Below are 14,021 nucleotides of genomic sequence, written 5' to 3'. Positions count from 1 at the left end.
AATTTATAACTAAAATGCCTAAATTTTGACCTTGAAAATAATTACAACCTGGATTTTTCACTTTCAAACAAGGAAATCTACTCTACAAACCAGGATATAAACCATAAGCCCTATACCCTTTGTGAGCATTGATAGGCTTTTCAATTTTCAAAAATTGGGGAGACCTACTTATTGAACGCTCCGGGGGAAGTTGGAGAGAGAAGAGGTGGTTCCTCTCCCTTCTAGGAGGAACCACAAGCTGCCACACCTGTGCCACGTGGAGAGGAGAGATTGCGAGAAACATACTCCTTCCAAGCATATGCCACACATACAAAAGAGAGAGGAGATGGTGCCACATCTATAGAGAGAGAGAGAGAGAGAGAGAGAGAGAGAGAGAGAGAGAGAGAGAGAGAGAGAGAGAGAGAGACCATGGTCCACCCCAGTGTTAGAAAAAAACCGGGGTCTAGTGTATATTAACCGGCTGAAATTATAAAATCCCGGTTAGATTTTGAGCTTGTCTTTAAGAAAACTGGTAAATTTACACAAGTTTTAGTGTAATTATTGGCAAAAGCTTCAAATTTTGACCTAAAAACCGGGAGAATTACAAGTTTCCCCTTATTTTGATCGGTTAGGGAAAATGTATTTTTCTAGGCCTGGTCCACCCTCTCCATATTATTCCCCTGATTTACTCAATTTCTGAAATTGGGCAGCTTAGGTCTACCGGACATTTGGCCAGTGTTTCAAATCTCAGCTGTCAACTATCATGGACACTTCGTCGTGACGGTGGACGGGGTATTGGGCACGTGGAATGCCAAGTCAGATCACCAAAGGATCTCATGACTCTCATCATCGATGACGAACTTCTAAAAATTTCAAAACTCTGCGCGAGTTTTGGTATGCAGCACCCGACTCTTTTCCTGTGTTAACGATGGTAGATCGGAAATAGAGAGAGGGAGGTAGAAAAGAGAGAGAGAGAGAGAGAGAGAGAGAGAGAGAGAGAGAGAGAGAGAGAGAGTTGCGGTTTTCCCCAGAATAGAGGAAGGCTGCGCATGTGTGTGTGTGTGTGTGTGAGAGAGAGAGAGCGAGCACAGAGATCCGGTGATTTCAAGGCTTGTGCTTGTTTCCTAGTGTAGAAAAAAAACCTGCGCCGTTGTGTTTGTGTGTGTGTGGTAGCGTGTGCACCCACAGAATATGGGGATAGATTTTGAGGCTTTGACGGAGGCAACATCAGGCGCTGTGGGAGGGCTTTTGAGTACAACTATTCTGTACCCCTTGGACACATGCAAGACCAAGTACCAAGCTGAAGCGCACACCTCCAAACACTGCAAGTACAGGCAGGTTCTTCAACTCTAGCTGTTCTGTCAATACCAGTTTTCGTCTGGTTATGCCCCAAAATTACGGGGCACTGCAGATGGGTCCTGCTTTTGTTTGTTTGTTTGAAGATTGAATACGGTTTTCAAAGATTTTTCCCGGATGGTACAGAATTAGCATGTTGTCATACGCAGACATGCTAACTATGATTTTATGCCGTCATATTTTAGAAGCTTCGTCATGGCACTTTGTTGCTAAGAAATGTTCATGCCTGCCCTGTGAAACAAACTGAAATGAAGGAGAAGTTTTGATATGCATGCATTTGTTGTGGATTTATTTCAAAGCATGATGGAACCTTATCCATACAAGAAGCCATCTTTGTTTCTTATCTGATTATAAGCACGTGTAAGTGTCATGAAAACAGGCTACTGAGGTTCAATGCATTCAGAGTATGTTAACATGACTACATAGCTATAGAAGGTTACATCATATATGCACATAGCTAGATGTTGGACATATTAATCTATGCTTGGGCACCAATTTGGAATATTTCTCATTGCATGGATTAGTACACTATGCCTTCTTCTTTACGATGAATTATGCTACAGTATGAATTTTGCATGAGAAGTTATTCTGTTTTGATGCTATGACAGATTTGCTATATGTAGCATGATAGTTGTTAGAAATATAGTTTTTGAGGTTAATTTTACTTGATACCAGATCACCTGTTGATGTATTTAAAGAGGCACTGAAGTCACGCCAACTGCTCTCGCTCTACCAAGGCCTTGGAACCAAGAATTTACAATCTTTTGTATCACAATTCATATATTTCTACAGCTATAGTTACATTAAAAATGTTTATTTGAAGAGGAGTCGCAGAGAGAGAATGGGAACAGGTGCAAATCTTATTGTTGCGGCAGCTGCTGGGGCTTGTACAGCTATAATCACTCAGGTATCTTCAAGTTTCACCCAACTTCGATCTAAACATTTAGCTCTTTGTTATTTCCTTGAAAAGGATCAGTACAGATGTCTGATGTTATAGCTAGTAGTCATCTTTGTTATCATAATGCTCAAAATCATTATGGCAGAGTCTGCCCTGCATCTTGAGAGTCAAAATAGAGACTCCATGAGCAGACATTTGTGAGAATGTATGTCATTTTTGTGTGTGGGATTATAAGTTGTCAAGGCTATTGGGCTCTGATGACGTTACGGGGCATGTCATAGTATTTTATTAATACATGCACGCTGGTGGTTATATTGTGCTGTGGATGACTTTTATGAAGTTTTAGCTTGCTTATTCCTTCATAGGTGAATCCAGGCATTTTCCAGTTTCATCTAGGTTCCTACATACATTCATGCATGCCTCCAAGATGGGCGGTCTGAAGAGAGATTTGTTTGTATGTATGTATACATGCATGCATACATACATACCTAGAAATATGTCTTTTAGAAATTCTGGTGTAATTAGATTAAGGCCTCAAAGAAAACAGTGAAGATAAAGCTAATCATTCAGGAGGATTTTGTAGTGCACTGTAACAGAGCTTAATTTTGTGTGCATGAGATTCTTTTAGAAAACACTTGCACAAGAGTTATGGTCCAGATTAGGGCTTCGAAGTGGATGATTATTCACAGGATATGATGATTATTAGGTTTAAAATTTGATTAGTTGCTTGTCATGGCGTTTCGTTATCTTGGCATTGATGAGCTGATGGGAGCTCTTGCCTATGTAATTTGGTATGCGCTAATTCCAACCTTACCTTTGGGAGCTTTCTCACAGCTACTTAGGAATCATCTAGGGCAAGCACGTGGAATATAGTCAAGACAGCACTTTCAGCATCACGTAAATAATGTCAAAACTGCAAACATTGTTTTACATTATGCTGAAAGTGTTGTCTTGACAATATTTGCAGGCGTTAAGGCTCAGCTAAAGGCTTTGAAGTCACAACTATTGTCTTGATTATTCACAATGTGTGAAATTTATCACGGTTGCTTGCCATGGTGCCTTGATTTCAACCTTACTTTTGAAAAGTTTCTCACAGCCTCTAAAATAGACTTGGTATACTTGATCATCTGGGCAAGCACTTGTATGTTGTTAAGATGGAAGTTTCAGCATTTTGTTAAAGTGTGTATTGAGTTTTGGAAACATTGATACATTTGCAGCCCTTGGACACAGCTTCTGCGCGAATGCAAACAAGCTCATTTGGCAAGTCCAGAGGTCTGTGGGAAACCTTGACTGCAGGCGATTGGAGGCAAGCTTTTGATGGGCTTGGAGCATCTCTTGTGTTAACATCTAACCCTGCTGTACAGGTGATAAATTTGGCATTGTGCTGGTTATATAGCTTTTTGCACCTGAAGCCTTTCTCACATTATTAGTACATGCGTCTTGCAGTACACAGTGTTTGAACAGCTCAAAAACCGACTTGTTGCAAAACAAGGAGCTGAAACAGCAGGCAGCGTACATGCGGTTGATACTTCACCAGTTGTTTTGTCAGCTTTTATTGCTTTTCTTTTGGGAGCTCTGTCCAAAACAGTGGCTACTGTCGTGACATATCCCGCCATAAGGTAAGGAAGGTAATCATTGTTGTTTGGACTGCATTCTTTAGCCAAAGTTCTGCAGCAATATGTTCATAAAAGAAAATTTCCACAATTGTTAGAAGTAGATTTTATGATATTCGAGGGAGTTAGTCAGTAAGACACCCATTTTATTAGATCTCATCAAAATATGTGGGTTCTGTCTGTTCCACTATATCCGGACACATGCTGTCGTCTGACCTACAATGACCAGCTGCAGCATGACCGGAGCATGATCGGCGTATAATTCAAGCAACAAAGGATCTTAGTGATACTCGTCAATTTCGTGAAGGTAGGCTAACTACATGTAATGTGCAAGACCCTCTGGCATCTGCAGACATTCCCACAACCATCAATAAAGACTTTTTTTTGTGTGGCGAGCAGCGTAAACTTAGTTGGGAATATCTTGGGTGCATGGATTTAGATGTTCTCACGGTTTTGAGGTTTTTGAGCTAGGAAAAAGAAAAATTTAATCTAATGAATATATAAGTGGAGATAATTGAACTTGGGCCACTTTGGACAGCCCTGGGCAAGTGGAGGTTGAGTGACAGAAGCAGGAGAGAGAAAGGGAGCCCCTGGGAGATCTTGCATAACCATAGTGCGTGTTTGCTATGCTGAAGATGCCCAGAAAGCTTGGGAAAGAGGGTCACCCCGATTTTCACATAGCAAGCGTGACAAAAGGTTTTACATTGGGAGTTTGATGGATGATCATGCTATTCCCGTCAAGGTCCAAGGTCGTGGGGCATGCAATCAGAGCCGTGCATCTACTAGCAATTATTCACCTTAATTTTTGCCTAGGCCCGTTCGGTTTCTGACAAGTCCTGACAAGTCAGCATCTAACGTGCATGGCAATGATTGCCAATCATCGTACGACACTTCAGCACGCATAATTGTGCGCCGCCTGTGCCTGCGCTGCAAGACTGCAGTGTGTGAGGTCAGAGACCAGTGCTTGGCCCCACTCCCCAGGACCTCGACGGTTGGGAAAGGTCATTTAGTGACCTTTCCACAGTAAAATTGCTCCCGCCATGGCTCCTGGCTCCCCGCCGGTCGCCATGGGGTCGCAAGTTTACTGGGAAAGGTCACTGAATGACCTTTCCCTACCCCATCAAAAAATTGACAGCCTTTTCTATTGTCAAAGTGAGTGGTATTAGGTCCTGCACACCCCTTGCTGTGCTGTTGGGCATCCACTGGGACCAAATGCGATGTGGCTCCTCACACACTTCTGGCTGCAAGCAGAGATTTGAGAGAGAGCTGAAGAGGCTGCAGATTAATGGGAGTAGTGAAATGTGTGAAAAATAGAGACCACATTTCTACAAAATGAGCATCTTTCTTGCTCAACCGTAGAAGTTACAAAAAAACATATAATATTGGAAAAGATATTTAATCATGCAAAAATGAGTTGTGTAGATAGCATAAAAGAAGCTTGTTGATAATGGAAGAGCATGTACAGTAGTGGTTCAAGATATGACACTCACTCTTCTCACTTGCAATGTGTAGTGTCAAGCTTCCCTCACACCAAGTGTGAAGATCACAAAGTAGTCACTACACCTAAGTCTCTTCTCGTGCATATAGTATGGGGTGCTATGTGGGAGATATGAGATGAGAGCTCCGAGATGAGAAAGAAAAGCTGTTTTACAAGAAGGAGAGGGGCCTATTTATAGGTTGGAAACCCTTCATTAAGGTTATTGCTAACCCTATTTTACAAGCTAACAAATCAAAATTATGATTTTTTTGAATATCAAAATATTGCGGGCCTTTTTTCTCTACTTGAATTATGGATGTGGGCTCAAGAGAGCATTATTGATGGTAGATAAGGTCAAAAAAAGTCTCCTTATATAAGATATGTCTATTTGAGACGCATACCCTCAAGAGAAGTGGGCTAAATGAGCTATCACGCAGAGAGGGAATCCCATGCCTAGGATCAAGGATGTAGTTGCAGAGGGCTAGTATATATATAGGTACTTTTGGAGCAACAAAAATGCCAACTATGCGACTTTTGAGTCCGAGACATAGGAGCATTACATATGTATGAGCGTAGTATATTATGAGATACGGGGATGATTTCATCTTTAGAGAGGGCTTCAAGCTCGCTTCAAGCGTGTGTCTATTGTCAAGGGTGATGGATGATGGATTATAGTGATTAGAGATGCCTTGGGCTATTCGTACCAGAGTTACGCATTCGGAGGTAGGCGCCTAGAGTAGAAACTCTTGAAAGGACTTCAAGACATCACTCTTGAATTCATGGGATTTTTCTAGATAGAGTTAGAGAGATCAATAGATTTCGGCGCCTTTGTCCCTCTTGGAGATCACGTCATTGATATGTCTACCAAGGTTGCACCCATGCAATGATTAGAGGCATAGAGTAGCTCCTATGAGGTGCTTCCCACGGGAGCAACTTGATGCCATGATATAAGGGCCCATGAGAGTGTTTATGTGATGATTATAGTGGCCGCCTAGTTAGGAGTAGGGAGTTCAAGCTTTGGGAGGTTTATTACTAGCAAGGTTAGTTGGTTCGCTCTTTACTTTTTTAGTATTTGTTACATTAGTCTTTTGCTATGTTTCACAAAACGGTGACCTGCTTCAAACAGCTTGAAATGACAACTACGACAACTTCCATGAGTAGACAACCTTACAAAAATCACAATATAGATTGACAACCACGTTAAAAAATACATGGAAACAAGATTTGCATAAACACATGAATAAAACACCCATCTTAATTTCATAGTAAACTAAACAACATAGATTGCATGAGCACATAGAGCTTATTGATCCAGACAGTACAAAATATCATATGATGGTTTACACAGCTCTAGGATCAACAATTTCCACCTTCATTCTAAAAACTTTAGATGCTTTTTTCTTGGTCTGTGCAACCTTAAGTTGCTATGTACATACACAAAATCGGCCATTTGATGTTGTAGACAGTTAGGTTTGATGTTGTGTATGAATTCAATTCTGCTCACTTGCAGAAGTCTTTATTGCCAAGCTTTGAAGGTAGGGAGTATCTTTTCCATGGTTCTCCCACTATGAAATAGCAGCTCTTACATGTCATCCAAAGCATACGCAGCTCCCTTGCAATCCAATATACTACGACAGGTCAACCTTCAATTGTGTCTACTTCTTTCACTGTTTCAAGTGTTCATTGTCATCCCTTCATCACCTTAGCATCCTTGTTTGATGACTGTAAAAACCACTTGAATTCTCAAGAGAAAGGCTGGTGCATTGAACTTATTCATCCGTTGAAATTGCCTTTATTTTCTCAACCATCAACTCCTTCAAATTTGAAGTCTGGACAAGGGGTTGCTTGAATTCTTGCTGCACAATCTGTCCCACTTGGGCCACAACATATTTTGGGGTTGCACTTTCTGGACGAAGGGACAGCAGCCGATCCCTTCTTCTTGTTCATCATAGACTTGGATGCAAACAAGGCACGCTACACACACAAGAAGATTTAGAAATTTTCTCATGTAGGAAAAGGGAGCCTTTTCCAATGTTTTTCATACAACGCATAACATCATGAGCTTCTGCTCGGGAGGCACCGCATACCTAGTTAGGTACGATTGGGGGCAGGGGACCCCGGCCCCCCCACCGGGCCGGCGGTCCCCTGCCCCCAATCGTACCTAGCTAGGTATGCCGTGCCTCCCTCATAGAAGCTCATGATGTTGAGGTAAGTCATAATGTGGGAATTATTGTGAGAATCTGTCCAAAACTTCTTGTGACATGGTGCCTACCCCGGTATATGATGTTGACTACTAGCCCTGCGTCATTGTCTTTGTCAAAATATGCAGCATTACTTTGTGGATTATCTGTAAGGCTAGATGCACGTCTCGAGTGAGACTGCTTCCACGCATGACTCATTTTTTGAGGTATGGTTGGAGCTAATGCACACTGTGTGCTGTGAGTGGGATACAACTTCTAGGGAATAGGAAAGTGTTGAAAAGTCTCTCAGGAGTGGGCTCGTACCTCCAAGTCTTCTTCAGTATGGAGCAAGGGCACCTTAAATGGTTATACACATCCCTCTTGTGGTTCCATCTCACATTACTTGTACATGCCATTGTGATGTACAAACATTTTTTGCACACTGGCTTTTCTCAGAACATTGTACTTCCTTTAGGTACATGAACTTCCTTGGAGGTCTACTTGCACTCAGTATACAAAATAACATGCATAACAAATCACAAAGAAAGGAAAAACAGCACCACGTAAGCGCCACACACACACACACACACACAAACACACAAACAAACAACAATCACAAATACCACGTGCCCACGGTCTTGGGTTTAAACCCCCTTGACAACTTGTGTGACATGTAGCCCTTAGGGGTTGTTCCCAAGTCTATATGATGGGTTGGCCTACCTTGGATGCTCCATCTCTTGGAGTTGGGTGTTTGAGTTGTAGCGTAAGTTGTAGGTCTCTGTTTTAAAAAAAGAAAAGAAAAATGTGTGTGATAAAAGAAAAGGGAGTGGCTCTCTTTCCCCTATGGAATCTACAATCCTTCATTCGGGTGTCAGCAAGTGCTGCAAGGCCATAAGCATGCTGGGAGGGGTTTAGGTTCTATGTTTTCGTGTGCTCTTTTTGTTGATAGAAGCAGCTGCTTAACTGGCTCTCTCATGTTTTTGGTTTCTATGTCAGGTGTAAGGTACTATTACAAGTTTGGGAGCGGAAAGACGATGAGACCGAACAAAAAAGCATCACAGATCCCTTGCATAGGCCTCCGAAGAAAATGCTAGATGCTATCAATATCATTTGGCACAGAGAAGGGGCTTTAGGGTTCTACAAAGGCTTGGAAGCTCAAATACTGAAAACTGTTTTGAGTGCTGCCCTCATGCTAATGATCAAGGAGAAGGCTTCAAAGGGGACATGGGTTGTGATGATGGCCTTCAGGAAGTGGCTTAATGTGAACAGATTGAAGGTTGCATAACGTAACCGATTATTTCAGCATTGCTTGAAAGGGACTGAAATTGCGGTCCCAATGGTTTGCAATGTATACACAAAGTAGGGCCTGTTCATGGTTCTGTGAAAATGTAACTTTAAAGCGTCAAAATTCTGCGCATGATGTGTGGTTGAAATCTTTGTGCAAGTTTTTTTTTCCAGACTTTTTATGGTTAGCTAAAGGCTTTCTATTATCATTTCAATTGTAAGTGCAAGTTTTATTTATCCGGAATTTTTATTTCATTGTGCGCTAATTGATGTCCTAAAAAAGACCACTTCATTACTCACCATTACTCAATTAAAGCAGTGTTCATGGTGCCCTCTATGTTGAAAAAGCCTCACACTCACAATTCAAGATTCCAAGCATGGAGGAACTATGATCTGACGGTCTTTATCATTGCTTGAAGTACAATATATTTTGTGGAGTTATTCTTTGACGGATAGAAGAATGGCATCTTTTCTTATGTCAAAATTCCCCTCCATCAAGAAGAGTATGGATCGGCTTAAGATGATGCAAACCAAGGCTACGAGGATGATACAATTTTGGTTGCTCACTTTGGTGCAAATTTTTGTCAATGCTAGAAAGTGTGGAAAGTAATGCCAAAGGTGCTTACGGATGTGTGACTTATGCGGGTATGTGGATCATGGGTAGCGGTTTGATGCTTCAAAGAAGTGTTTTCATATCTTCATATGAGAAACCTCTTAGGACATGCAGAGCAAGTGGAGAAGCGAAGGTGATGTTAGTGATAACAAAGGAAAGTGGATGTGTGGCTCAACTTTTTTGCATGAGGACAGTCAAAAAGTTACATTTTGTAAAATCTTTACAAAACTCTTAAAAAAAATAAAATGGCTCGCGATAGTTGAAGAAAAAGATCGTTCCGACCGTTTTTGCATCTCACACACACAAGCTAATTTGGCATCGTTTGGAAGACAGTTCAGTTGTTGCAATCTGTTGTTTTTTTAGGCTGCACAGGAAAGAGAAGGAGACTCAAATCTGAGAGGGTCTTCTTGTGTATGCGTCACCATAATTAACCATTTGGGAAAGAAGCAAACTTTGATTGCGTCGTCTTTGGTGTTGTCTTCCCCATTCCTTCTTCTTTTCTCCTCTTGTGCAAAGGTATTAGTGTGTGCACGCTGCGTGTGAGCCTTCCGAACCAATTGGTGAAGAGGGAGGGGTGTGTGTGGTCGACAATCAGAAAGCGGTTGTGATGGTTGAGTTGCAATAAGTTTTGCTTTTGTGTGTGATTGTGGGCTTGGGTGTATGTAAACAAGTGTTTGTAGTAAAGTTTTGTTGTTTGGTATGTTTTTTCGAGTGGATCAAGGTGTTGTGATTCCATCTGAGCTATAGAGAGGCGTGTGTGTGTGTGTGTGTGGCCAGGTATACTTTTCCTTTCCCCCCTACCAACGTGCTTAGTGTGGGATCGGATCTATCTTGCAGATTGGGCAAGGGAAATATGGATCCCATGTGATACATCAATGGCGTTGTATACAAAAGTCTTAAGATCCTACCCATATAATGGGGCCATTTTTGACAAAAGCTTATGAAATGACAAGGATGAGAACTTTGTGGCTTCCCCTCAAAAGAAATGTAGCTATGGATAGTCTTCAACGAATTGCAAGTCAAATAGATTTTATGCTCTCATAACCAACCAATCCAATCTTCAAAGGAAATTCCAAGTATGAAGAGGAGATTGTTGCAGCACAACATTACAATCAAGTGATATCTTGAAGACATAAGCAAAATAGAAGGCTTTATCTATTCAATCCATCTTTAAACTAATAAAAAAGAAGAGACCTCATGACCCTACAAGAGTCTTTTACCCTTGCAAAACCCTCCAAATCTAGGAAAAAATAAATGACTTTTCCTAGAATTGTCATAGGAATCTCAATTAATGTAAAGTTCTCATAAGGGCCATGGTGTTGAATAAGTGTTTATAGGATGTAATGGAAATGGCCTATGAACTTTGAGAATAACAAAATTAAAAGAATTAGAGTGAGCATTTTTTGTGAGATTACTTTGAGAACGTAGAGGGTGAACTTAATTGATGGTAGCAACATAAACATAGTACTTAATTAACTTGGCATGAACAATACTTTTGCAAGAGAGAGAGAGTATTAGAGAACATGACAATAGTTGAGGACCGGATTTACTTGGAGCCGATCCCTCCTCCAAAAGGCGTTTTTATTATAGATTCTCCCATCAAGAGAGACTTGATACAATACAATCTTTGTGTTCCTTATGGCCTAGGTGATGCAATGAGGATGGAAAGCTTCATGCATCACAAGCATAACATAAAATTTGCAAAAAGCATTAACTATGCCAAGCCTCAGTTCCAAGGCCTCAAACACCGTCCAAGGTGGAGAATGCTAGTAGGGAATGAGGGTAGGGAAGAGGAAGAAGAATCATCCATAGGAGAAAGGAATAGTTCCTCACTTATCATCACTCTCCTTGCTTAGCATAGCATAATAGCATAATAATGAAGATGAAGAAGATGAAAAGCTTAAGCATTGAAGCATGGCTCTTGATTGGATTTGCATTCCATAGCCAAGAGTGTTGTTGTACGCTCTCCACTTCTCAACAAGCTTGGAGAAGGAGATGGAGCTCTTGCACTTTGCACTCCACACAATGAGAGAATACGCGTGTGTGTGTGTGGGAGAGTATACTCCCCTCTCATGCTTGGTCCACCTCTCTCTCTCTCTCTCTCTCTCTCTCTAGTAATATTCATCATATCATTTGGGACATGTTTCCTCTTTTTTCTCTTAGAGAGAAAAAGCTCAATTAATTATTTTTATGCATCTAAATTTTCATTGGACCCGTTTAAAGCCTATCCAATAGGATTCAAGCACATCATGAGGGCCATATGTGGTTTTTTCCATGTGTCTTTTATGCTTCTTAACTCATTTGGTTTGAATTGAACACTTCAAGCACTTAGTCAATCAAGCATGGAAACTATTTATGTCTCTTGAGAGTTTATCTTTGAATTGAACACATCAAGAACCTTAGTCATTTTAAGCATAAAAATCACCTCAAGCTTAGGGCAAGGTTTCCACAAACACTTTAAGCACTTTAGTTAGCAAGCCGACAAGCACCTCATGCTTAGGTGGGGTTCCCACCTCAAGGTTAGCCCTAGCTTGCCTAAGGTAAAAGGAATTTTTAACACTAACTTTTGGAGGTCTTTAACGAAGCTAACCCTAAGGTCTTTAAGCTCCATTAGGTAGCATTGCTCTTTAACAAACCATCTCTCATTTGACCCCTTTAACCTTGGCCCCGTGTTGAGACAGATCCATAAGCACATGTCTATATTCTAACCCTTGTCCTGCTTATTCTCACACATTAAATGATCAGTTTAATATGAGAAAATCATTTGGATTGGTTAGATATTAGACTTTATGAAATTACCTCTCTCTTGAAATCATAGTTGTCCTTGACTATGAAGTAGGAGATATAAAGTGTTAGTCATTAGTCTATGTTTCTTAGCGGCTAGAGGACCCCTTTTCACCCTACGACATCATTCCAAAATCGATGACTAGTCCATTTGGTGCTTAGGAGACGTAGTTGTCGCAAGCACGTCTGCTCTTTAGTCCATATCATACTCCCAAAGTAAAGTAACAAATTCTACTTGGTGTTTGAGTGACGTCGTCATCACAAACATGATCTAAGCATGCATACTATTCAAATTTGTGCACAAAAGAGGATTAATCTTAAAACATTGTTAATTTAGAAAGCATTTACATTTGCTTACTCTAGTGCAACAGTGACAAGGTTCATATTATCCTTAAGCTGTATTCCTTGCATCTATCTAGCATCTTCAAAAAGATAATTTTTGAACTTAATAAGATACCGTTGGATAATCTTACCATGCTGTGGTACCTTGTCTTCATGCTGAAGGATAGCTTCGGGTTGTAGCACCTCTTCTTGGTCTTTGATTTTTGGAGGGTCTTCAATAATTGGTTCTCTTGGTGGCTCTCCTTTGTAGGGCTTAAGTAGGCTCACATGAAAAGCATTGTGTATGAGCCAATGGTTGGGCAACTTGATTTGTCATTGATTGGCTTCAAGATTTGAAAAGGACCATAGTATCTTTTTGCTAATTTAGCATAATACTTTTGATGGCCCGTAGGATTTTTGCTCGTTGTTTGCCTCAATCGAGCCTTGGGAAACGTAAGTAAGACCCATTCATTTTCTTTGAACGTTAAGGCCCTTCTGTGCTTGTCAGCATCAGCTTTTTGCCTTTGTTGAGAGATGGATATAACCTCCTTAACCTTTTGAAAGATTCTTGTAGGTCACGGCTATACTCATCAGCAACGAAGATCTTCCCATGTACTGTAAGTAGCAAGGGACTTTTAGGTCTTCCCTCTATTATCTCAAAAGGTGCTTTTCCTGTAGTAGTATGGATAGTATTATTGTACACATACTCTACAAGGGGTAAGTACTTTCCCCATTGTGATCTTTGATCTACTTCTGTAACATAAATCTTTAGTAGATCGAGCATCATAAGATTGGCTATCTCACTTTGGCCATCCGTTTGTGGGTGGTAGGCCGAAGAGAAATTCAATCTTGTACCTAGATTTTCATAGAGACCTTTCCAAAAATTACTGGTCATTCTAGGATCTCTATCTGACACGATGGATGTTGGTAATCCATGGTGTTGGAAAATTTGAGATATGAAGACGGTTGCCTGTTGGTGTGCCTTGATAGTCTTTTGGACATGAATAAAGTGTGCTTGCTTGCTAAACCTGTGGACTATTGTCCATATTCCCGTACTCCTATGGATAGACTTGGATAATCTAAAGATAAAATCCATGGATATACTCTCCCATGGTGAATTAGGGATTGGCAATGGCTTGAGTAATCCAGGTTTCTTTCCTCTATCATACTTAGTCTTTTGGCATACCAAACATTTTGAAACATACTCTTGTATGTCCACTTTCATGGTGGGCCAATAGAAGTACGCCTCTACTCCTCAGGGAATAGGTTGAATGCCTCTATGCCCCGCATAGGGAGGAGCATGGGATTCATACATGACTTTCTCATGAAGGGAGTGGGTAACACATAGCCTATTGCCATGGAGAAGATAACCATCCTGCAAGGTAAATGGTTACTCTTTCTTCCCCAAAGCAAGGGCTGACATTACATCTTTAAAGTCAAGGTCAGTAGCATACTCATCTATCATAGAAGATAGATCATTGTGAGTTTCTATAGACACGGCATTGACTTTTGGTCG

General features: G+C 40.9%; 1 protein-coding gene across 1 annotated transcript; it reads left to right on the top strand.

The window, feature by feature from the left end:
• The first annotated feature begins 856 nt into the window (after positions 1 to 856).
• Positions 857 to 8,996, top strand: LOC147452651 (peroxisomal adenine nucleotide carrier 1-like). Its single transcript, XM_086518289.1, has 5 exons — positions 857 to 1,313; positions 2,011 to 2,242; positions 3,451 to 3,597; positions 3,680 to 3,852; positions 8,500 to 8,996. Exons 1-5 carry the CDS (start codon positions 1,171 to 1,173, stop codon positions 8,786 to 8,788), a joined length of 984 nt encoding a protein of 327 aa, XP_086374415.1. The 5' UTR covers positions 857 to 1,170; the 3' UTR covers positions 8,789 to 8,996.
• Positions 8,997 to 14,021: the final 5,025 nt, after the last annotated feature.

This window comes from Adiantum capillus-veneris, chromosome 8, assembly GCF_014529385.1.
Source record: "Adiantum capillus-veneris isolate H3 chromosome 8, ASM1452938v2, whole genome shotgun sequence".
NCBI lineage: Eukaryota > Viridiplantae > Streptophyta > Polypodiopsida > Polypodiales > Pteridaceae > Adiantum > Adiantum capillus-veneris.
This window is presented reverse-complemented; position numbering and strand designations above follow the sequence as displayed.

Bases quoted from the DNA above. Each gene is read 5' to 3' on its own strand.
- LOC147452651 (XM_086518289.1), top strand. From the start codon at position 1,171: ATGGGGATAGATTTTGAGGCTTTGACGGAGGCAACATCAGGCGCTGTG. The intron at 1,314-2,010 runs GCAGGTTCTTCA...ACTTGATACCAG, and splicing joins TCCAAACACTGCAAGTACAG to ATCACCTGTTGATGTATTTA. The intron at 3,598-3,679 runs GTGATAAATTTG...TGCGTCTTGCAG, and splicing joins CATCTAACCCTGCTGTACAG to TACACAGTGTTTGAACAGCT.